The sequence below is a fragment of the Chrysemys picta genome, chromosome 7 (genome assembly GCF_011386835.1).
Source record: "Chrysemys picta bellii isolate R12L10 chromosome 7, ASM1138683v2, whole genome shotgun sequence".
NCBI classification, from domain to species: Eukaryota; Metazoa; Chordata; order Testudines; family Emydidae; genus Chrysemys; species Chrysemys picta.
The window spans coordinates 97,317,215-97,338,398 of record NC_088797.1 but is presented as its reverse complement, the minus strand read 5'-3'; the positions used below and the strand labels follow the sequence as shown (position 1 = coordinate 97,338,398).

The window sequence follows — 21,184 nt, the reverse complement described above, 5'->3', positions numbered from 1 at the left end:
ATCTGCCCTATGACCGCTTCAGCAACGCAGCAGCAAGAATTTCTGTTAGACCTTGGGATTTCACTTGGTGTGAAACTGGAGATGAAATTCCCAGTCGGGCTCAGCGTGGCCTAGAGATCTCGCTCCCATCTGAGGTGCAGAGTCAGGAAAGTGCAGAGGCTCTCCTCCTGTTGGGTCAGTTCTCCTCCTAAAACCATTGTTAGATGTTTTCCAGGGAAGAATGGCGCAGTAGTGACCAAAGAATGGGGCAGTATGAAGGGATTAGCTTTGAGAAGCGGGACCCGATGCGCTGTCGCTTCGGCTTTGCAGTGCAGCCTCTCCCGTGTCTTCCTTCCTTTCTGGTATCCTCTCCAGGCGCAAGTGGCTGCTACGGAAGGGGTTTGAGCCCAGGTTCCCCGTGAGAAGCGAGCAGGGCTTGGAGGCTCCTTCGCTCTTCCTGCGCTCCCCACTTGGACTGAGGGGCTCTACAAAAGAGCAGCTTTCCCCAGCAGATCCGCAAATGATTAACTCGGAAGGAACCTGCTCAGCCCTTATAAAAATCCATGTTGAGGGGGTGGGTGGAATTTCAGCCTGAAAATGCCCGCAAGGAAAGGGAGCGGCTCAGGGGACTGCCTGGCAGGCGGGGTGCGAAAAGCGGGGGGATTTTATACCTTCGGGATCATTCAAATGTCTCGCATTAAAGGGGACTACAGACGTTTGAAACCAGAGTTGGGCTCTGGGGAGTTGCTGACCCAGCTCGGGCTCTGCGGGGTTTGTCTGGGGGACACGCATTGCTTTGAAAATAGAGGGTGTGCGTGTGAATGGAGAACTGCCGGTTACCAGAATTGCCCTTTAAACAGCGTGTTTTCCATAGCCACCAGAACGGGTCTGTAGCTCGCGTTACACCCCGGCCGGTGTGCTGCTGTAGCTTATTCGGCCCCTTTGTAAATGCAGACCTGCCCTGTAAGAGTTGCGGACCTAGATTGACCGGCGTCATTTTCCCACAGAACCCCTTCTCCTACATAGTAAGGCTCTGCGAACCGCCCAGAGCCTCTTTACTCCTGGGTCACAGGGGCAATACATGGAGTGAGCTGGACCTCCAGCAAACAGGATTAATCAGGCCTGGAGCAAAGGAAAGCGGAGACAATTCTCCAGAGGGGCCTCTAGATTGCAGGGAAGGGAGCGCCACTGAACCTTGGCATCTAAACAAACAACAGGTGTCTCCTGTATGCTGCCGCGCCAAAGGATGCAACTGGAGCTGTGTTAGCAAGCGGAGATGGGGTGCAGGGCTACTGCGAGAAAAGGCTGCATCAAGCTCCCAGAGACCAGAGCCTTGGGAAGTACATGTGCTGTGCATACGTTGTATAAAGATGCTGTTCTGACCTAAGGAGGGAGAGTTTTCGTTTGGACCAGCAGGGTAAGAATAACTAGAACCCAGAGACATTTGTTCCCATTGACGCCAATAGGACAACTCCGATTGACTTCCGATGGGAGCAGGAGCCGACCCCGCATTGTGCCAGCAAGGCTTTCCAGAGGAGACAGTTCCGGGAAAGCCCAAGCTTTCCTGCTGCGCAGCGATTTGCTTTGCGGTAATACCGCTCACGAGAAGGACTTAGCGGAGAAACTGGCTCGGATCCGAGGCACTGGCCCGTTATTGGCCCGATCCCATACTTCTCACGCAGGCAAAACTCTCAATGACATCAGGGAGAGCTTTGCCTACGTGCGGAATATGGCAAGAGAGTGTGTCATACCCGGCCCGCCGTTAAAATGCCTGCAGCAGCTTTTAGTGCGGGAACGTGTTGGTTCGGATTTAGAGCGTTACCCTGCGCTGTGTTTGCTGCACAAGGCATTAGGCTACCTGCTCTTAATGGTCCTTTCATGGGAGTGTAGCTGCACTGTAATGACTTGCTGAGCCGTGAGTCATAGAGGAAGCTACAGGTAATGTTAGCTGCGAGCCCGGAACCCAAGCGGCTGTCTACCTGCAGTTCACTGGGAATCCTTTCCCCGACTCGTGCCAACGCACACAGGGATCCGGCCCTTAGCGTTCCATTAGCAGAACTCCCATGTGTCTGCAGCTTCCTCCCCGGGTGTGTTCGTGCCCTGCTCGGGCTGGGCGGGAGCGGGGCTGGCCGGCGCTCCTTGGGGTGGGGAAACCAAGTGTGCAAGCCTCAAGCATCTGTTTGCCAGCGCTGCTTTCTAGTGTAAAACACCTTCCGCCTAGCACATGGGGGGCCTGGATTAACTGCAAACGAGCAAGGGGCGGGTGTGGGGGACGGGACTCAGGGAGAGCCCTGGAGAGGAAAGGAGAGCTGGAGAGCAGCGTTCCCTTTGAAACACTATTAAAATAACGGATCACTTCACGTCGATCGGGCTGAGACTTTTGTCCCATCTTGAGTAGCATCAAAATCAACGAATGGCATGGAGCATGGGGGGTTCAGTGGAGTCAGCGGTGGAGAAGAGGCTCTGGGGGAAACGCGAGGGGCTCCCAGGCTGCTGTGCTGTGCCCCGCTGGACTCCGAGGGGCATGCAGGCTTGCTGTGGTGAGGATGAGAATGTGAGTGACACTGTGGATTGGCTGTCATTGGTTACCTGTTTCCCAGCCCTCCAGCTGCAGGGATCTGTCACAGCAGCTCTCCCCCCCTCTTCTGCTCCCCACACTCTTTCAATCAATACCCTCACTTCTCACGGGCTCCAATCATTGCACTTTGTCACGCTCTTTAAGTACGCAGCAAAGACGTCATCTCTGAACGTGGATCGGATAGTAGGCACCCAATATCTATATAAAACTGCTCAAGGCAGAGAATAGTTAAAAAGGGACAGAGGCGGCGAGAGGAAGGGGGCAGAGGAACTGGGCTGCAGACTTTTCGCCTTTATGATCGCCACCAAAGTTATGGGAAGCCGTGAGTACCCAGCTTCTCTCTCTTTCGCCCCGCGGGGTCTTTGACAGATGTAGCCTTGCTGGTGCCGCTGCGGCAGAGGCTTTATCCCTTGGGGGATAACGTTAGAAAGGCATCAGGATGCTGGCTGCAGCACCTGGAAGTGCTGGCTGCTCCAAGCTAGGGGAGTCGCCAGCAACCGCCTAGTAAGCCAGGAAGTTTCTCCAGCGGAACCCAGGGTGGCTGCGCTCAGCCTCCTGAAGCTCTGATTTCTAGCAAACCTGGGGCTCGCGGGGGAGGAAGTGAGACGCACACCTTGGTTTAGAGGAGACTCCCTTGCTATATAGTGTCTTTGTTGGATTAGCGGATCCGGCTTTGCTAGGAGAAAATGAAATATCATCCCGCAAACGTTAGTGTGTTGAAGTGCGGTTCGTTTTGCGGGCAGAGCAGTTTTTCACCCCGGGCAGTAAATCTATCGCACCCCAGCTGCTGATTTTTTTACTCTGAATAACTCCTCTCTGCCAAGTGGCCGGTTTCACCTTCCACTCACCCGCTCTAGGGCACTTAGCCCAGGCGGCATCCGAGAGGGGCAGGGACAGAGCGTGGGCACCTTTCTCCAACCCCTGAACAGCTCCCAAGCCACGCGCGCTGTAATGGGGCTTGTCCAGACGAGGTGAAAGCGAGGGCTTGCCTGTCTTGTTCCTTCCCTCCCGACAGCCTAGTCCCCCGCTCCCCCAGCCCGCTGCAGAGGTGACAAGCGACAAAGGGCATCCGGCTGCAGCAGCCGCGCCTGGGAGCCGAAGATGTTGCTGGCGGGGATCAGCATGTTGTCCTGGCTCGAAGCTGTGCTCACTGCCTTGCTGGCCCTGGGGCTCCTCCTCACCCTGTCCCGGCACTTGTGGACTCTCAGGTGGACTCTGAGCAGGGACCGGGGCAGCGCTCTGCCCCTCCCCAAAGGCTCCATGGGGTGGCCGTTCTTCGGGGAGACCCTGCACTGGCTTGTCCAGGTAAAGTACAAATGAGAGCACGTGTCCCCCTGCGGCGGGGGCTGTGGGCAGTCTCCGGGCTGGTGACTGCTGGGGGCGGGCGGGGAATGGCCTGCAGGGTGGCTCACCACCCCCTCCCTTCCGACCTCTACCCCCCTGGGATCAGGCTGCTCCTGGGATGCCCAGAACTAACTGAAACGTGAGGAAGGGATTTAAATGCTTTTCATTCCTGAGCCACGTGGGTCCCTGAGCTGGGCTCCCTCCTCCCCGCAGGTTTCGCGACGGAGGGCGCCAGGCCCCGCGCAGCTAGCTCCCCTCTTGCTCCCGAGGAGCCGCGGGCGTGTATGGGGCGAGGGGCTCCGCAGCCAGCAAATCTGAGCGCGGCCGGGTCTGTCCCTGGGGTCGGGCTGGCGGGATCCAAGCCTTGCCCCGATGGTGGCTCTCCGCTTGACCTGCCGGTTGGTTGCAGGGCTCTAGCTTCCACAGCTCCCGCCGGGAGAAGTACGGCCACGTGTTCAAGACCCACCTGCTGGGCAAGCCTGTCATCCGAGTGACCGGGGCCGAGAACATCCGCAAGATCCTGCTGGGGGAGCACAGCCTGGTCAGCACCCAGTGGCCCCAGAGCACCCAGATCATCCTGGGCTCCAACACCCTGCTCAACTCCATCGGCGAGCTGCACCGCCAGCGGAGGAAGGTGCGCTCCGCAGCGACCGTGCTCGGGGAGGGGAGGTGGCCATGGACCCAGGGTCAGGGCAAGGACCGGCACAGCGCGGCTCACTCGCGCGTGGCCGGGGAATTCTGACCCGGGAGGGCGGTGTTTGGAGCCGTGTGTAAAACTCCTCTGTGGTTGTGGGAGAGGGCCAGGCAGTGAGGGGCTGTGTGAGCGGGGCGGAGGCCGAGGGTCCGGGGAAGGCGGTTGTAATTCACCCCTCTGCAGCCTGCGAAGCCCACGCTGCTTAGTGGCCAGGCTGTCATCACTGAGCCGGCAGCTCCGTCCAGCAGGAATCCAATTGGCGACGGCTGCCAAGCGGGTAGCCCCAGTTCCCCTGACTGCGCAGCTGCAGGTTGGAGACAGAGCCACTAGCCTTTTCTCTCTCCCTAACCCTCTTCCCTCCCCTCTCCCCAGATCCTGGCTAGAGTCTTCAGCCGCGCTGCCCTGGAGAGCTACCTCCCTGGGATCCAGAAGGTCGTGAGCTGGGAGCTGCGGGGCTGGTGCAGGGAGCCTGGCTCCGTCGCGGTTTATTCCTCCGCTAAAACTCTGACTTTCCGCGTTGCAGCTCGGGTTCTGCTGGGCCTCAGCCTGGAAGAAAAGCAGTTTAAGGACCTGGCCAAAACCTTTGAGCAACTGGTGGAGAACCTGTTCTCCTTGCCCCTGAACATCCCGTTCAGTGGGCTGCGCAAGGTACTGTTGCCGGGTTACATTTCCGACTCGCACCGCTTTGCTTCCCTCTGCTCTGCCTTTTTGCAACTTACCGAGTATAGGCTGAATTGTTTTAAAAAAAAATGTCCAGCGCCAAAGTAGCCAAAAAAGCCGAGGTTGGTCTCCAGGACCAGCGCTGGAAGTTAAAGAGAATTGTAAATAGTACAGAGCCACGAAAGCCCAGCACGCACTGTTACCCTGTCCTATAAAGGTCCATGCATGTGTTCTAGCTTTAGTAATGCAAGGTGGATCGCTACTGCCATTTTAAAATACACTGAATCGCCTTCTTCCCGTCCCCTCAGGAATTCCCTCTTTGGATATCTTACCCCTGACATGTCCCTGAGTGGGTAACGAGTCACGTTTTAAACAGGTTTCATTGCTGTATTAGTTGCAGTGATCAGTTAGATTTTGCCCCATTTCTTTTGAACTGGTTTCTTATAAAGTGTCGGATTGTTCTCTTATTACAGATTGTTCTCTTATTACTCCTCGTCGTAGCCATTTCTTTTTATTTTTTTTTCCTGTATATTTGCTTCCAACACCTTTCTGCGTTGTTGGCGTCAATGTATTATATAATGTTTGATTTCTAAGCATGTTACATCTGGAGTTTTCCCTGGAGTAAATTTCAGTTCTGTGATGCTATATTCTCAGAAGGATAGTGACCGGTCCAATTCCTTTCCACAGATTATTGGCTTTGCTATTATCATGGTACATCACCAGCACACGAGTTTTCCGCACCTGTGGGCTGGTTCAGAGAATGCCACTTCCTTTGGCTGAGATAGTCCTTACTAACATCTATATATTACCTGAATAGTATATAATCTGTTTACCTGTTTGTGCTGTAGTTCTGTGGGTTTTGAGGTGGGAGAGGGCTAGAAAGGGATTAATCGATTCTAATGACAGACTGGACCATTGTGATCTTCTACTCTTGTATAGCACAGGCCATAGAACTTCCTCCAAAATAATACCCTGAGCAGATCTTTCAGAAAAACATCCTATCTTGATTTAAAAGTGTCCAGTGATAGAAAATCCACCAGGACCCTTGGTAAATTGTTTCGGGGCTAATCACTCTCACCACTTGTATAATCCAGCTTCCACTGGATTGTGTTATACCTTTCTCTGAAGAGCCCATTATTAAATATTTGTTCCCCATGTAGGAGCTTACAAACAGTAATCAAGTCACCCCTGCACCTTCTCTTTGTTAAGCTAAATAGATGGAGTTTCTTGAGTCTATCACTATAGGGAGCTCCATCTATATATTTGATTATATTGAATGATCTCTTGGGTGTGTGCATTACACACAATTTGTGTGTAATTTCCTAGGAGTTTGAAAAAAATGGGGAAAAAAAGAACTTCTGTCATGTGGCATCATATTGACATTCACATGGGTCATCAACAGGGTTGGAACCTTTAGATCCACCCAACAGCAAAGCCCTTGAGCTAACAGAATAACTGATCATTCTCTATGTAGACTAGCACTAGAGGAGCATGAGACGCTCACTTTGCCAGTGGGTTTCAGAGATATTTGCTGACAGCAAAGGAATGGTGAGATTCAGGAATCTTGGGTTCAATTTTAGGCACTGGAGGAGAGTGTGCTTTAGTGGGCACAGACTCCTCTGCCTCGTCCCTCCCCCCCCCACCACCGCAAGCTTTATCCTTTCTGCCCTATCCCCTTCTACTCCCAATCTCCCCTCCATTCCCAATCTCCTTGCCCAGCCAGTCCCAGTTCACCCAGGCCCCGTGGCTCCTTACCCCCAGTGTCCTTGCCCAGTGCCCAGCCAGTCCCATTTCCCCGGACTCCTGGTCCAGTCTTCTTCTCTCCCTCCCCTCCCCAGACTCTTTGTCCCTATCTGTTTGTTCAGCCAAGCCCAGTTTTCCCCCAGCACCCTGATTCCTTCTCAGATCTGTCTTTCTTCTCCTCATGTCCTTCCCCACATTCCATTGGTTCCCATTTTCCCTGTCCAGCTAATCACAGTCTCCTCTAAGGTCACATTAGATCTGATGGTTCCTACTGGCCTTAAAATCTATGAACCCTCCATCCCCCCTCCCACCCAGCTTCCAGTCCATTTTACCCCACCCAGCTGCCAGTCCTAGTCTCTTTGCCCAACTAGTCCCAGTCTCCCACCATCAGTCTCAACACCTAGTACCAGTTTATCCTCTCCTCTTTTCCCCCGGGGACAGCCTTTAGTCTCAGTCCTGTGTCTTTTCTTCACAGCCTCTTTCTAATCTACTCCCCCATCTGGCTTTTGTCCCCTCTGCATTCAAATCAGGCTGCTTCCTCTTATATGCTATCTTGATGCCAGCAGGGGGAGAGGGCATGAAGAGCACAGGAGAGATAGTTCTTGTGCTTTCAGTTGCAGTACCTGACTCTGGCATGGCCTGCAGCAGCCCAGAGTTACAATTTCAGTTGAAGTCATCTCAGCTCCCTGCAGAACCCAAGCTGGAGCATGCCCAGGGCATATAGAATTTCCAGATGTTTTAGCTGAGAATATCTAGCAAGATTCAAATGCTTACGTCTTGTCCAAATTTGGTGGAATTTTCACAGGGATGGCTCATCCCTGACATAAAGGCCACTCCCTGCCAAATTTATCATCCCTGCACCAAATCCCTGTGGGAGCTAGGGACTCTTCAAGATCGCCAAAATCTTTTCACATGGGCAAAACAACATATTTTTCACTAGTCTTGTTCATGGAAAAGGCTGAGCCATTTGGGCAAAAATTGCTAAAATACTTCAGCCTGATGCAGACACCTGGCATGGAAAAATTTCATCCCAAACAGTTTAAGTTTGGCAAAGCTATATGCATAAAAACAGGGTCTTGTAATGGGAAGAGTTGAGCAACCTTGGCTGTAATACTTTGGTCTAATTTTGGTTAACTGTGCAGGTGCTGGGTGGTGTTGGTGGCCTGTGACAATGTTATTATGGAGTCATAGTGTTCAATGCCTGAAGGGACCACCAGCTCATCTAATCTGACCTCCTGTATATGACTCTATTATAATATAATCCAAGCAAAATCTGTGCATGGATTTCTTTCAGGTTAGATTGCCCTGCCTCTGGGCTTCTGCAGTAGGGTGATCTCTAGTAGGAAGAGGCCCGCACAAGACAGGCTTCTTGTTACAGAACCACACACCTTGCATTCCGAATGCATTTCCATTTCACCTAGTGACAGCTTCGGAGTGGACTCCTCCATATCCTATTAGATGTTTGGTAGCATGGAGGGTTACTTTAATGGAAATGCAGCCTTCTGACAGACACATTTACACACAACCAGTTGGGTGTGATTATCACATATTGAGCTAGCATACGCATCTGGAATAGCGAACCCCTTTGTCACTGCCTTTGAAAAGCCTCTGGAAGTTTCTGGAGACCAACATTAGATGGGGATTGGCTTGTTAAGTCATCCTCTCTTATCCAGGTACCAGAAAGCTCCCTTTGGACATGGCAGAAGCTGAGTTTGTTCATGGCAGTCATCAAGAGGGCACTGTGGCATCAGCACTCTAGCTTCACTGTTTCCCTCCCCCCCAAGTGTTCCTTTGGCAGTACTTCCCTTTACAGGGTGTCTTGGAGTATCAAAGGGAGAAATTACCCAATTCCCAATAGTCTAGCTGCCCAGTGCCAAGTAATGTCAACAAAGACAAACCCAGACCTGAAGAAGAGCTCTGTGTGGCTCCGAAGCTGGACTCTCTCACCAATAAAAATTGGTCCAATAAAAGATCTTACCTCACCCACCTTGTATCTCTAGCATAGACAAATTAATTTGTCCTTCCTAGTCTTTTAATTGTGAGGTGTCAGATTGAAGCACCACTCAGAGCACAAAAGGAGCATGGATTTGAGGTATTGGTATTAGTTAGAATAAGAGTGATGGGATTCTTGGGGTCCTTGAGTGCCATTCATCCTGGGTAGGGTCTTTTTCAGGGTTTTTTCTTACAGTGCTTCACTGGACAGTCCCTGAACAATCATGTCTGACTCTTCGCAGGGGATCAAAGCCCGGGATATGTTACATGAGTACATGGAGAAAGCCATAATGGAAAAACTACAAAGAAAGAACTCGGAAGGTCATAGTGATGCTCTGGATTTCTTAATAAACAGTGCCAAGGAGCATGGCAAAGAATTCACCATGCAGGAGCTGAAGGTAAAGAGAATCTCCTTTGCTGTTTTGCTTCTAACTGTCTTTAAAGCAGTTTGATTGGGGGGCAACTGATATCTGCTAGCCTTTGCCTTTGTTTTACCCACTCTGGGAGAATCCATCATGAACAATAACAAAGCTTATAGTTAACCATCTTCCTCACCTTAAGTGCCCCTGGGCACTAAACATTGCTTGTCCACCTGGATGAAATAAGGGTCTGGAAAAAAACCCAAACGCCGTAGAAATGCAAGGATGTTGAAAGAGGGATTGGACACCCAACACTTAAGGTAGGTGTGTTGAGCAGAGAAAGGTGAGCTTTGTAGCATCTTACCAGTTGCCAAGCCTGAGCAGACAGCAGGTGAGGCGGACACTTAGGAAGAGTGTGCCAGACCTACAGACATCCTTTTCATGGTTAAATTGCTTTGCATTTGAACTGAGTTAATATTTTAAAAGTAAATAAATGCCTCTTTTGCCCTCCTACCTTATCCTCCTGGCTTTTCTTCCAGGCATCTGCCTGGTTTTACTAGAATACTGCTAGGTTGTCCAGATCCAATGGGGCTTCTTGCGTATCCATGTATTCTCAATACACTTCAAAATACTATCTTTGACATGATAGACCCGATTGTGCATTCCTTGCACACCCCCACTCCTTTTGTAGCGGGGCCTATGGATCAGGCCACTGTGTTCCAGGGGGCGGTAAACATAGATATCTTTGAAACAATATATCAAAATGACTCCTGAGATGGAATGATGGATTCTGGGTCATTCCCTAGGATCAGCTCGTTAATTATATTACTCAGAATGTGGATGTGCTCTATGGAATAGTGAACATGAGACAGCACTATGATTTAAGCCCAAATGTTATCGTTCTTACTCAGGAAAAGCTCCCAATTGAAAGCAATGGGAATTTTGCCTAAGAATTGAGAAAGTATTTGCCCTTGGTACTGAGTCAGTGCCTACCACGAGGCTATTCTGGGTGTCACTATTGATGTAAAATATAAAAATCTGAACTAGTGTTTATAAAGATCTGGGATAATTCTGAGCGTGTGCAGTAGCTGATTTAAGTATATTTATAATGTTGGGTTTTAAAATATCATATCGAGATATCATCTAAGATCAGTTTCTATCCCTATTGCCCTGGGCTTCCAAAAACAGGCATGTTTGGCTGTCATATTGTCAGAACTGCCAAAATACTGACAGCCTTCCAAGTCACCTTCTTTTCCGAGCATATGTTTCAGGGCATAAGATACTATTAACTTTTATGGTAAAAACGCTGCTGCTTAGCCTCCTCCGGGATGAAATTCTGGCTCAGTTGACTCCAAACGCCTATGAACTCCAGCAGGGTCAGGATTTCAGCCCGGATCTTTATTTCCTAGGAGCAGGGGACCAGTTTTTGTAAAGTTTCTGAATCTTTGCTTCTGAAAATCTGGAAGTGTGTGTACAGAATTGCATTGTCTCCACATGGAAACTCATCACCGCCTGTTGGCATCCCTCCTCATAACAGCGGTATAAGTCATTATGCATTTCCTGCAATCCTTAGGCATTTAGTGTAGGCAGCGAAATGGACAGCGACAGAACACCCAGCTCCGTCAGTTTAGCTTATGCTACAGTACAACAACATCATAGCAAATTAAGTAACAGAGACCTTATGCTACCGTTCCATTCCCAACAATGCTGCGTTGGCAGGAGAAGGAACCATTCGGGGGTCTTTTCTGTCTCCGATCCTTCCCATTCCTGGCATCTTCTCACTTGAGTGCATCACAAAAAGGAGCAGCGTTTGGCTCCAAGACAGGGGGTAGGAGTCCTTGTGAGGCGGCAGCGTGGCCGAGTAGACACTGGACTGGTACCCAGGAGATGTGGGTTCTGTCACTTCCTGTTCACCTCTCTGTGGTTCACTTTCCCGGTATTTACAATGGGATAATGATTTCCTCATGAAGAGGTTTGGGTTGGTTTATTTGTTTGTGTTCAAATCCTATCCTATGTGGAACTCCATGAAGGGGAATCCAATCTGCAACTAGGGAACTGTAAGCTTCTGAGTAAAAGAGGGTGTTTGCCACGGGTTATGTAGCACAGCAGTTTGTGGGAGGAACCCCTGTACATTGTATAACTAGTTCACCAGGAGAATAATCTATTTTAGAGATTAATTAAAATGTCCCAAAAACCGATCTCCATGTTTAAGAAAATCTAAACTATCGGGCAAAAAAAATGCGCTAATTTGTAAATAATGCTCAACGATATTCTCCAGGAGCAGCGAGATGTGCTTAGAAGAGGTATAGGTGACATTAGTCAAAAGAGATGAACATAACTATCTTTGTGAAATTAAACACGGGTATCTGTAATGTAATATTTGTCAGATTATACCCAGGCATCCCTAATGCATATTATGCAAAAATAATTATATGAGCAACTGGAGAGCCCCCACGAATAGAGCCAAGTTAAGAGTCTGTGTGGCTCATCCCAGTCGAGATAACAGTGATGGGCAGGGAGTCAGCATGTGTTAGTATATTGATATGCACTTCTGTATGCTTAGAACTTAGAAACTTCCTACATCAGCTGCATTTAAAGAAACTTTCCTGCGGATTGTAAAATAATTTATGGTTACTGTCTAATGTGGCAGCGCCTTGTACTAAAATAAAATGACAGCGGAATATTAATCTAGTAGAATGATCTGCCTAGGTAAAAAAATCGTAGTGGCTTTACAGCACTGGATACAAATCTCTGAGAGACACGCCAAGCACGAGTGTACACTAATTTCCTGATTCGCTTTGTGTTTAAATACTTGTCAAAGAGCACTTTCCACCCCCGAGAGATGCTGGGAATTGTATTCGGGGAATGAATGCAGCATGTGCTTTACAAAATCAGGACTTGTAACAATCCAGGTTAAAAAGCCCACCGTTTTATCGAAACCACCAGAAAAATCCGAAAGCCAAAAGGGAAAAGAGCACATCTTTTATCATAGCGGCGTAGAGATCTCACAGAAGGCAGTGGGGGATTGGGCATCTTGCTTTCTGAGAATGCACTAACATAAATTAAACTATAAACCACTGCAGTAAAGTCACAATAAAGGTGAGATTTAAGTTTGAAGGAAACAGGATAATCCTGAGGCTGTTTCCATAATGAACCAGACTGAATAAGAGGCGAGGTGAGGTCTACAAGACACCCAATTGTACTGGCTATAAAAGAATAAATAAAATACTATGTAGATTAATAAAATATTCTAGCGTCAGGACGTTCTTTCCAGCCACATTAATACGTTGCGAGCGGCTTTATTTTAATCCTTTGTGCGGTGATACATTAGCATTATAAAGACTAACAGTGAGGAACTCAGCATCACCCTGATTCAGCAGTGCCATCCGCTGCTATGCGGCGGATGTAGAAGGTGTTACACTTTACTACGCGGAGCTTTCCCTGTGGAACTTCGCATTGGGAGAACCAAGACATTGTCGTCACTAGCACAAACGGTGTACTGTTCTCGGGAATGCCCAATTCCTGCTAATGTCTACGGGAGCTATGTGCACAGATACAGGGGGAAAGCAGCCCCCGTTCTGCCAGCGTTATATACATCCTGCAGGTGTCCCGGAGAGCCAGCACACTGACAAATCTCCCTCCCCCGCCAAACCAAAGAAAACAAGCCCTAGCTAAGCTGCAGTGCCTCGGTCTGGTAGCAAAGGAAAATCCTTGCTATGGGACCCCTGCAATGCCCCGGCATAGCGGGATTGGCTCCGGGTACTTCAGGGCTTTAAGCGGAATGGCCTTGTGTGTGTGGCTTTCCCGCTCCCCTTAATAGGAAATCAGCTCTTTTGGCGCTGCCAGGTATTCCCAGGCCAGATGTATATTTGTAAAAGGAAACAAACTCCGCGGGAATCCTGTAGCTCGGCCCCGCCGCTGGGCCGGTTCGTAGGGAGAAGAAACCTGCGCCGGGGTCACACTGAGTCCAGTCCGCTTCTCCACTAGGGCTTTTCCCGTGTCCCCCTGCAGTCCGCCAGCTCGCCGGTCTTTACACGGGAGCAGCGCGATAGAAGCTCTGTGGAAGCCTTGGGGTGGAGTCCTAGCCTCATTGAAGTCAGTGGGAGTTTTGCCAGGATTTCGCCGATGTGTTTTGGATTCACCCCTTCCCTTCTTACAGGCTTTCATCGGGGGGGGGGGGAGGGAAGGGCTGTGGGATCATTCTGTGGCTTGGCTGTGTGCTGAGTTATCAGAGCCACACTGTGACAAACATGTATGTAAAGCATCGTATGGACATAGTACATGTATAACACTCGGGTCCGTTGTTTTCCTTTGCAACACACCTCAGGTTTTGGTTCTAGGAAGCAATTGGAATCATTGAATCCTTAGGCTTGTTTTTCACGCAGCATTAAATAGCATGGGAAGGGGGCGTGCAGGGGACAGTGTCTGGAGTTCTTCCGTGGTTGTCCCATGACTTGTTATAAAGGTCTAGTTTCTGCCAGATGCTGAACACTGTGTGGCAATCCAGCAAAGCCCTTAACTTGACGCACGTGAGTAGGAGAATCCCCTTAATGTTTAGCTCAGCACCTTGCAAAATCCAGCCCATGGCGATTTAGTTCAGGTGGCGGCACATCTATGCACAGTGTGGGTGCATGGGAGAAAGGTTGATAGCCTCAGGGAATTTTGAACCATCGAAGATCATTGACAGGATTTTAGATGTTCCACTAATGTCATCGAGCAATAAGAAAGTTTGTTAATCTACAGACTCTGACATGCCCTTGCCTCTGGGGCAAGCGAAGATCCCGGGATTTGTCAAACATCTGTATCCAGGTAACTCTCTATTGGCTGCAGAGCTGCAGAGGTTCACATACATAAATTATGATGGCACAGCAAGTTTCTTATTACTTTTACTCACTGTTGGCCTGAGTCCAGTTCTATTCATGTACATGTCTTCACATTGACTTCAGGGGGCGTTTGAACAAACGTTACCTGTTTTAGATGGTAGCATAGGAACCTAGGACTCCCGGACTAATATCCACCATCAGCAAAGTAGAAGACATGCCTATCTGGCGATGATTTCTTTAAGAGAGTGGAAGAATCTGTACATATCAAATGTAATGTCTGGCAGCCGGAGATCCAGATCTCTAAGGCTAAGTGTGAGGATAACCTTTGCTCACAAAATTCTCAGCCAGGTTCTTTCTCCTTTTCTTTCTCTTTTTACTGATAATGTTTGCAGGTTCGTAGGGAGGAGTGGAATAAACAATCCATTACATAAGTGGTAGACGTGCAATATAATGCTCGGTTAGCAAAGGAACGCAAGTCCTGTAAAGTTACAGAGATCTGAGTTTCTAAACACTCAAACGATGGAAATGAAGACGGGCCACGTGGGGCTAGACAGCTCTGCTCAGAGGGAACAGGTGGGAGTATGATTTGAAGATTAAAACACAAATGCATTTAAAACTGTCACATTTGATTATCTCGCAGGAGTCAGCGATTGAGCTGATATTTGCTGCTTTCTTCACCACTGCTAGTGCCAGCACTTCTCTGATTCTTCTGCTACTGAAACACCCCTCGGCGGTAGAAAAAATAAGACAGGAACTGGTGTCCTATGAATTGAATAGGCAGTGCCATTGCCTTTCGCCTGCAGTCTCCCAAAAGAACCACCCATATATTGAACCCTGCCAAGATACACCGATGGTCCAGGAGAAAGAAAGGAAGGACAGTGACTCTCAACAGCGTCTCCTCTCCACGCCAGAAGGGACACCGAAGAATCAAAGTCAGCAACTTGATCTAAAGGCAGAAGGAGAGGCTGGGGGTGGTTTTATCCGGCGGCCTCCTCTCCTTAAGGAGCTCACGTTAACCAGAATGACACAAGAAACAATTAGTTTGAATACAAACGATCATTATTCAAACCACAGGCAAGAGGAAGCCGGCCAGCCGCCCAGCAGGTTCGAGGTGCCCACAGGGCCAGTGATTCCAGAGGCAGAGTGTCATTGTCAGCCTGAGATGAACTTGGATAAACTGAGCCGTCTGCGCTACTTGGACTGTGTGATTAAGGAGGTCCTTCGCGTGCTGCCGCCCGTTTCTGGAGGCTACAGGACTGCCCTGCAGACCTTTGAGCTGGATGTAAGTTATCTGTTCCGTTTTGCAATTGTTTAAAAACTGGCTTTGCGCCAAGCAGCTTTAGTTCATTTATGTGTATCTGCATGTCTTATCAGACAGTTTTACACCATTGTCTTCTTCCTCGTTAGTGACCTCTGGGTATTTCAAAGGGCTGATTTACTAATAATGGCAGCTGTGCGACTATTAAAACTTGTCTGTAGAACGAGTTTATCTTTAGTGTGAAACACTTGTTAAGATGTAAGATATGACATTTTGCCAACTGCAGGTGCACCTGAGTTAGTGCAAAATAAATTTGCACCGAATCTGTTTTTTGCATTTTACCATTATAGAAAGCACAGAATACAGGGGAATGTTGCACACAGCTAACTGGCCACTTAAAACAGAATATGGAAAACATAAAGCATCTAGAAATCAAATCATTGGTTATTTATTTTTAATTTATTTATATAGTGCACAAAAATGTATTGGCTGCTTCCCTGAAAATCAAATGATACTGATTTTACTAAATCAGCAAATACCGAAACGTGACAATATCACAGCGTGAATACATGAAATGACAACGAAACAGAGCAGTATAGAACCGCAAAATCACACGGCAGGCCCAGTTCTACAACTAATAGGAGAGTAAGTCTTGCTCAGGCACCGTAGCCCCAATGAACACAACAGGAGTGGGACTGCTTGTCTGAGTAGGAGCTGAAGGAACAGGCCCTGGATCCAGCTGGCGTCATCACACGTCCTGTTTGTGCCCTTGGGACTACAGGCGTGAGCGAGGCGAGCAGGATTCTGGTCTCAAAGTGCCCTTCCTGCTGCAGGGTTCTGCACGGAGGAAGAGCAATAAGTTATTTCCATTAACCCCGGTGTCCTACGGGGAGGGGGGGGGGAAGCTTGTCTGAAGCTGCCGCATTAGACAGGGTGGTTAGTTAGCATCCAGTGTCCCCCAGAGGGAGGCACCCCGGCCCCGATCGAATGAAACATGCCACCCAACTCCCCGACCTTCCCGGAGAAAGCCAGAGCCGGTTTCTAGCGGAGGGCCGTGGGAACCGGGTCCGGGGCTCTGGGCAGGGCGGAGTGTCGCCCTCTGGCGGCCGAACGGAACGGATTGCTGGCGGTGGGGAGGCCCGGATCGGGCAGATTCTAGGCGAGGCGGGTCCCAGGGCCCCAGTCCTTAGCAGGAGCAGCAGCAGCGCAACCTCAGGGCTCCCTCTAGCAGCTCAACAAGGCCAGGGCCCCCCAGCGCCGGTGCCAGCTGCCCGCTAGCTGATGTTCCTCTCCCCGCTCCCCTGCAGGGCTACCAGATCCCCAAGGGCTGGAGCGTGATGTACAGCATCCGAGACACCCACGAGACCGCGGCCGTGTACCAGAGCCCCCCCGAGAGCTTCGACCCGGACCGGTTCGGCTCGGCCCGGCAGGAGGACGGCAAGGGGGCAGGACGCTTCCATTACATCCCCTTCGGCGGGGGGGTCAGGAGCTGCATCGGCCAGGAGCTGGCCAAGGCCATCCTCAAGCTGCTGGCCATCGAGCTGGTCAGCACGGCCCGCTGGGAGCTGGCCACCCCCAGCTTCCCCGAGATGCAGACGGTGCCCATCGTGCATCCCGTGGACGGGCTGCAGCTCTTCTTCCACCCCCTGCAGCCCGGCGGCGCCAGCACCCGCCGCCAGGCGTCCCGGGAAGCTTGAGCCTTCGCCGCGGCCTCTCGCGCTGGGGCGGGCTGCGGGCAGGGCGAGAGCGGACGCCGCCCGCAGCAGATCTCAGAAGGGCCGGGCGTGGGGGACAAGCACCAGGATTTGTACCGACCGGGCACAGAAAGCTGGACACGAGCCCCTGGCCCCGTTTCCTTTTCGCAGTGCCCTGCAGCGGGGCTGGGATCCGGCTTCTGAGAGGGGGCCTAGCCCATCCATCCCCTCCTTCTCGGTGCCCTGCTGCTGCCCACCACGGCAACAGGAGAGGGGCTCCGGATGAAGCAGCAAATCCGGTGAGATCTCCTTTTCGTCCGCTTGCACATTAGAAAGGCTTGGTTTGTGCCATCCTCACTGAACCCGGGGTGGGGAAAACCAGGGCCCAGATGCACTCCGAGGGGTCCAAACCACCGAGAAAGAGTGCAAGATCCAAGTATGCAGTTTCCTTAAACTTCAAAGTGTTGGCAGACCTAGAGGTGTTGGCTGGGGGGAAGAAACCAACGGTTCTAGATTTTAAAACAGACTCTCCGGGGATTTAGATTCACCTGCTACCTCTCACCTGACTCTTGAAAGTTTAGGGGAACGCCCTATCCACTGAACAGCCTTCCAAGCCACACTGTTGTCCTGATCAGCCCTCCTGCCCCCTTCCTTCTGATCGCATAGAGAATAATGCAGAAAGGAGAGAAAAATAACTGTCTCTAGCACATTTTCATTACAGCGCATGGCTAGAGATGGCCTGGAATTTCCTGTTCCACATGCAGAAGAGTTATGCCGTATGGGATACATGTATTTGTAAGGGGGGGAGTGGGTTTTTTTCACGTTGTGCCATAGCCTTTTAGATTTTTCCATGGATATTTAAAAAGAGAAAAATCTAAGGGGTCACTGCAATCTGACAGGTTCAAACCTGTCAGATACATCCCAATTATCTGTAACTTTCTGATAACTCTCTAACTTCCGATAGATTAATGTAAAGAGTTTGTTTGTATTTCATCTCACTCCGACACTTTCCATGAGAGTCCAGATGATAAAGATGCATTCTGATAGTACTGTATATTAATATTGTCCATTAACACTGTATCATAGTAAGGACTGTGCTGCTATTATTAAGGATCCATCATTAAATCCCATTTTCAAAGTAAATGTGCCCTAGAGTTTAGTTGCAGGTTGAAACCTGCATGAGAGAATCAGATTTCAACAGGGAAGTGATCTTTTTAAAATAAACATTTAAAGAGTCAGGACATTTAACTATTTGATTTTGAAAAGTTCCTGATTTTAAAGACCGAAAACCATTTCTTGTGCATACACTCTGGTCCCTCTTCCAGAATAATGATTTCAATATTTATAGTGATAGTCACATTACAGTAACTATCAGAGCAGCAGTGAGCAACAAGACCACTTGTCATGCAGCATATGGTGCACAATGACTTAAATATGGATTCATGTGGAGTTAAGGTTGGGTGCTGAATGACCTGTTAGAAAGTCTCTGAATACTGTCTGCACTGCCATTTCCTGCTCTTCAATTCCAGTATTTTTCTTTTTCCCCTTGTAAAAGAATTTCTCACAGATATTTTGTAATGGTAAAATGAAAGGTCTGTGGTGCCTACCTTTCATGTCCATGAATGGAAATGGCAGTTACATTGGAGCGTTGAGAGGAGAGTTTAGGGTAATACTAAGTATTATTTGTGTAGATTAGTGAATACATTATTTCATTTTCACTTAGGGCATGATGGCAGCCCACTGGTGTCAATGGAAAGCCTTCACTGGGCTTTGGCTAAGGCACATCGTACATACTGTCTGTCTAAAAGGTGGGGGGAAGCAAGGAAATGGAAACATCTGATAATTACTTTTCATACATGTTGATGGAAAATATGGCTACTCCTGCTCTAGGTCAAGCTCTTGTGCAATATTAAAATGTATCAGATCGCTGAGAGGCCGAACAGAACACCTACATCCCCAAACCTGTTATCCGTAGGATGAAGTTGCCCTTTGTGAAGGCTGACACATTGGTTCCTAGGATAATTTCTCCCACGACACTTCTGCCCTAAATAAACTTTCTTGTCCTTCTGCAATCTCCCACAATGAGGAAAGTCAAAATATTTGAGCCCCCTTGCCTTAAATGGTAACCCACTGCCTGAAAACCAACCGGAATGATTTATTATTCTGTTAGCCGGAGTGTTAGCAGCCACCGCCCAGCTAACTTACCTGGATCAGTATTTCTAATTAAACATCAGAAAGTCGGGTAACATAATTTCACTCCATGCAGCATCTCAGCTACCTAGAGCAGAAACATGGCTCCCAAATGTGACAGGTCAAATCTGGAAAAGGTTGTACTGAAAGTCGGAGTTAAGTGTTGTTGGCAGGTTGACCCTTTAGTGAACCAGAAGCCTCTGCCCTCCTGACCTTGTCTTTAAGGTGAATCTTTGTGGTGAACGGAGGGGAAATCAGTAGGCGGTGGATACAAGTGTCAATGACTAACTTTAATTAGCACAACCACTGAACTGATCTATCCAAACGCTAGTGACGCTATTGTGATCCTCTTAAAGAAAAGTAGGCGAACCTTTGATCCACCTCCAGTTCCGTTTTATTTCGGTGGGACCTGGCCGCTCACCTAGGCAATAATCGGCTGGGGAGCCGACTGGCAAATGCAGCTCTGAAGCCTCCTCCCGCAGCTTGGATGAGAAGCAATCGTCGATTCTTCAGGACCAACCTCAAAAATTACCCTGAACACAAACACTGTAACCGCGTTGTTCAATAACGTAATGTGAATCTAGTAAAAAAAAAAAAAAGACTTGAAACTGATGTTGTTTTTCTAATAAACATGAGCATTTGCAAGTGAAGCATTTACTACTTGTAATCAAAGTTTGTTCCTCTCAGGCTGTTAATTTCTTGACCCCCTTCCAAGATGTCTTTAATTATCCCTTTCACTCTTTACCATTGGGTTGAATGATTCTGTTCGGACTGACGACTGTAGAATAGATGGCTGTGGCGATAATAAAGGTTTCCTGTGGTAATTATCGGTGCTCAGGCCACCGTATCTCGTTATTTGATGGACAGTGAACTTGGCGAAGTTGCTGGCAAGAGTTCATTCAGATGTCACGGTCCGTGTTGTAGGTCACAAGCAGGTCAGAGTATGGGAATGGGAAAGAACCCCGAGGTCGTGCTACTGCTCCCAGCGCAATTCACTGAGGATACGGAGACACCAGAAAATGATCATCCCTATTAGGCAGAGAACTGCCTTGCCAGCTTTGGAGGGCTCAGAAGCCGCCAACGTAACCACTGGTTGGTTTATTTAGGTCAGAGGAGGGGTGGGGGAATGGGAACAAAGTGAGCCTTTTAAACAGAAAATAGGGAAATTTACCAGATTAAATTTAGGCTGAAATAATATAATATACAATGATATATCACGTCTGAGCACAGCAAACAACCCGCATACACATGTTTACATTATATGCAGGCATGTGTACAATAATCACCGTATGCTTCCACCCTTTACCGATAAATGTTTTTAAGGAACTAGGAGTTCACCATTTCAATTAAACTCTAAACTTTAAAAGCCCTTAGCCCTACCGGGTCAGGTCGTTTGCTGACCCTGCACCATCTAGAAATAAATTTGCGTTTTTAAGCATAGGTTAAGTGTCTTGTCCCAGAACTAGGAAACAGTCAAAAGAATATGCATGCGGCACAGAAATATTGACGTTCAACGACTACATTGCCAGGTATTGTCAAAGCAACCAGGCTACTAAATACTAAGCAGTAATACTCCCCGAGTCATGTCTTCCAGAAAACATAAAAGGGGGTACATTAGGTAACATTTAGATTCCGTTAAAAAATCGCGCTCGAATGTTTATTGTGGTTAGGCAGGGAACCAGAAAGCGAAATTGACTAGACAAAAATGAAACTGAATAGTTTACTTGTACCGTCTAAGCTGAGTGAAATAGGGTAAATAAATATATAAACATATGACAAACAACAGTGACAGCGCTTTAGATTTTGAAACTTCTTTCTCTTTTAATATATTATCGATATTAGATGCAAGGACATTTTCTAGATACAAATA

General features: G+C 48.8%; 1 protein-coding gene across 1 annotated transcript; it reads left to right on the top strand.

The window, feature by feature from the left end:
• Positions 1-79: 79 nt before the first annotated feature.
• Positions 80-19,964, top strand: LOC101934998 (cytochrome P450 26C1). Its single transcript, XM_024101236.3, has 7 exons — positions 80-2,879; positions 3,573-3,862; positions 4,311-4,535; positions 4,968-5,243; positions 9,233-9,388; positions 14,813-15,454; positions 16,738-19,964. The coding sequence occupies exons 2-7, from the start codon at positions 3,659-3,661 to the stop codon at positions 17,125-17,127; spliced, it is 1,893 nt and encodes a 630-aa protein (XP_023957004.2). The 5' UTR covers positions 80-2,879; positions 3,573-3,658; the 3' UTR covers positions 17,128-19,964.
• The last annotated feature ends 1,220 nt before the right edge of the window (positions 19,965-21,184 follow it).

Coding starts and splice junctions, on each gene's coding strand:
- LOC101934998 (XM_024101236.3), top strand. CDS start 3,659: ATGTTGCTGGCGGGGATCAGCATGTTGTCCTGGCTCGAAGCTGTGCTC. Junction 3,863..4,310: donor CCCTGCACTGGCTTGTCCAG/GTAAAGTACAAA, acceptor GGTTGGTTGCAG/GGCTCTAGCTTCCACAGCTC. Junction 5,244..9,232: donor CGTTCAGTGGGCTGCGCAAG/GTACTGTTGCCG, acceptor GACTCTTCGCAG/GGGATCAAAGCCCGGGATAT.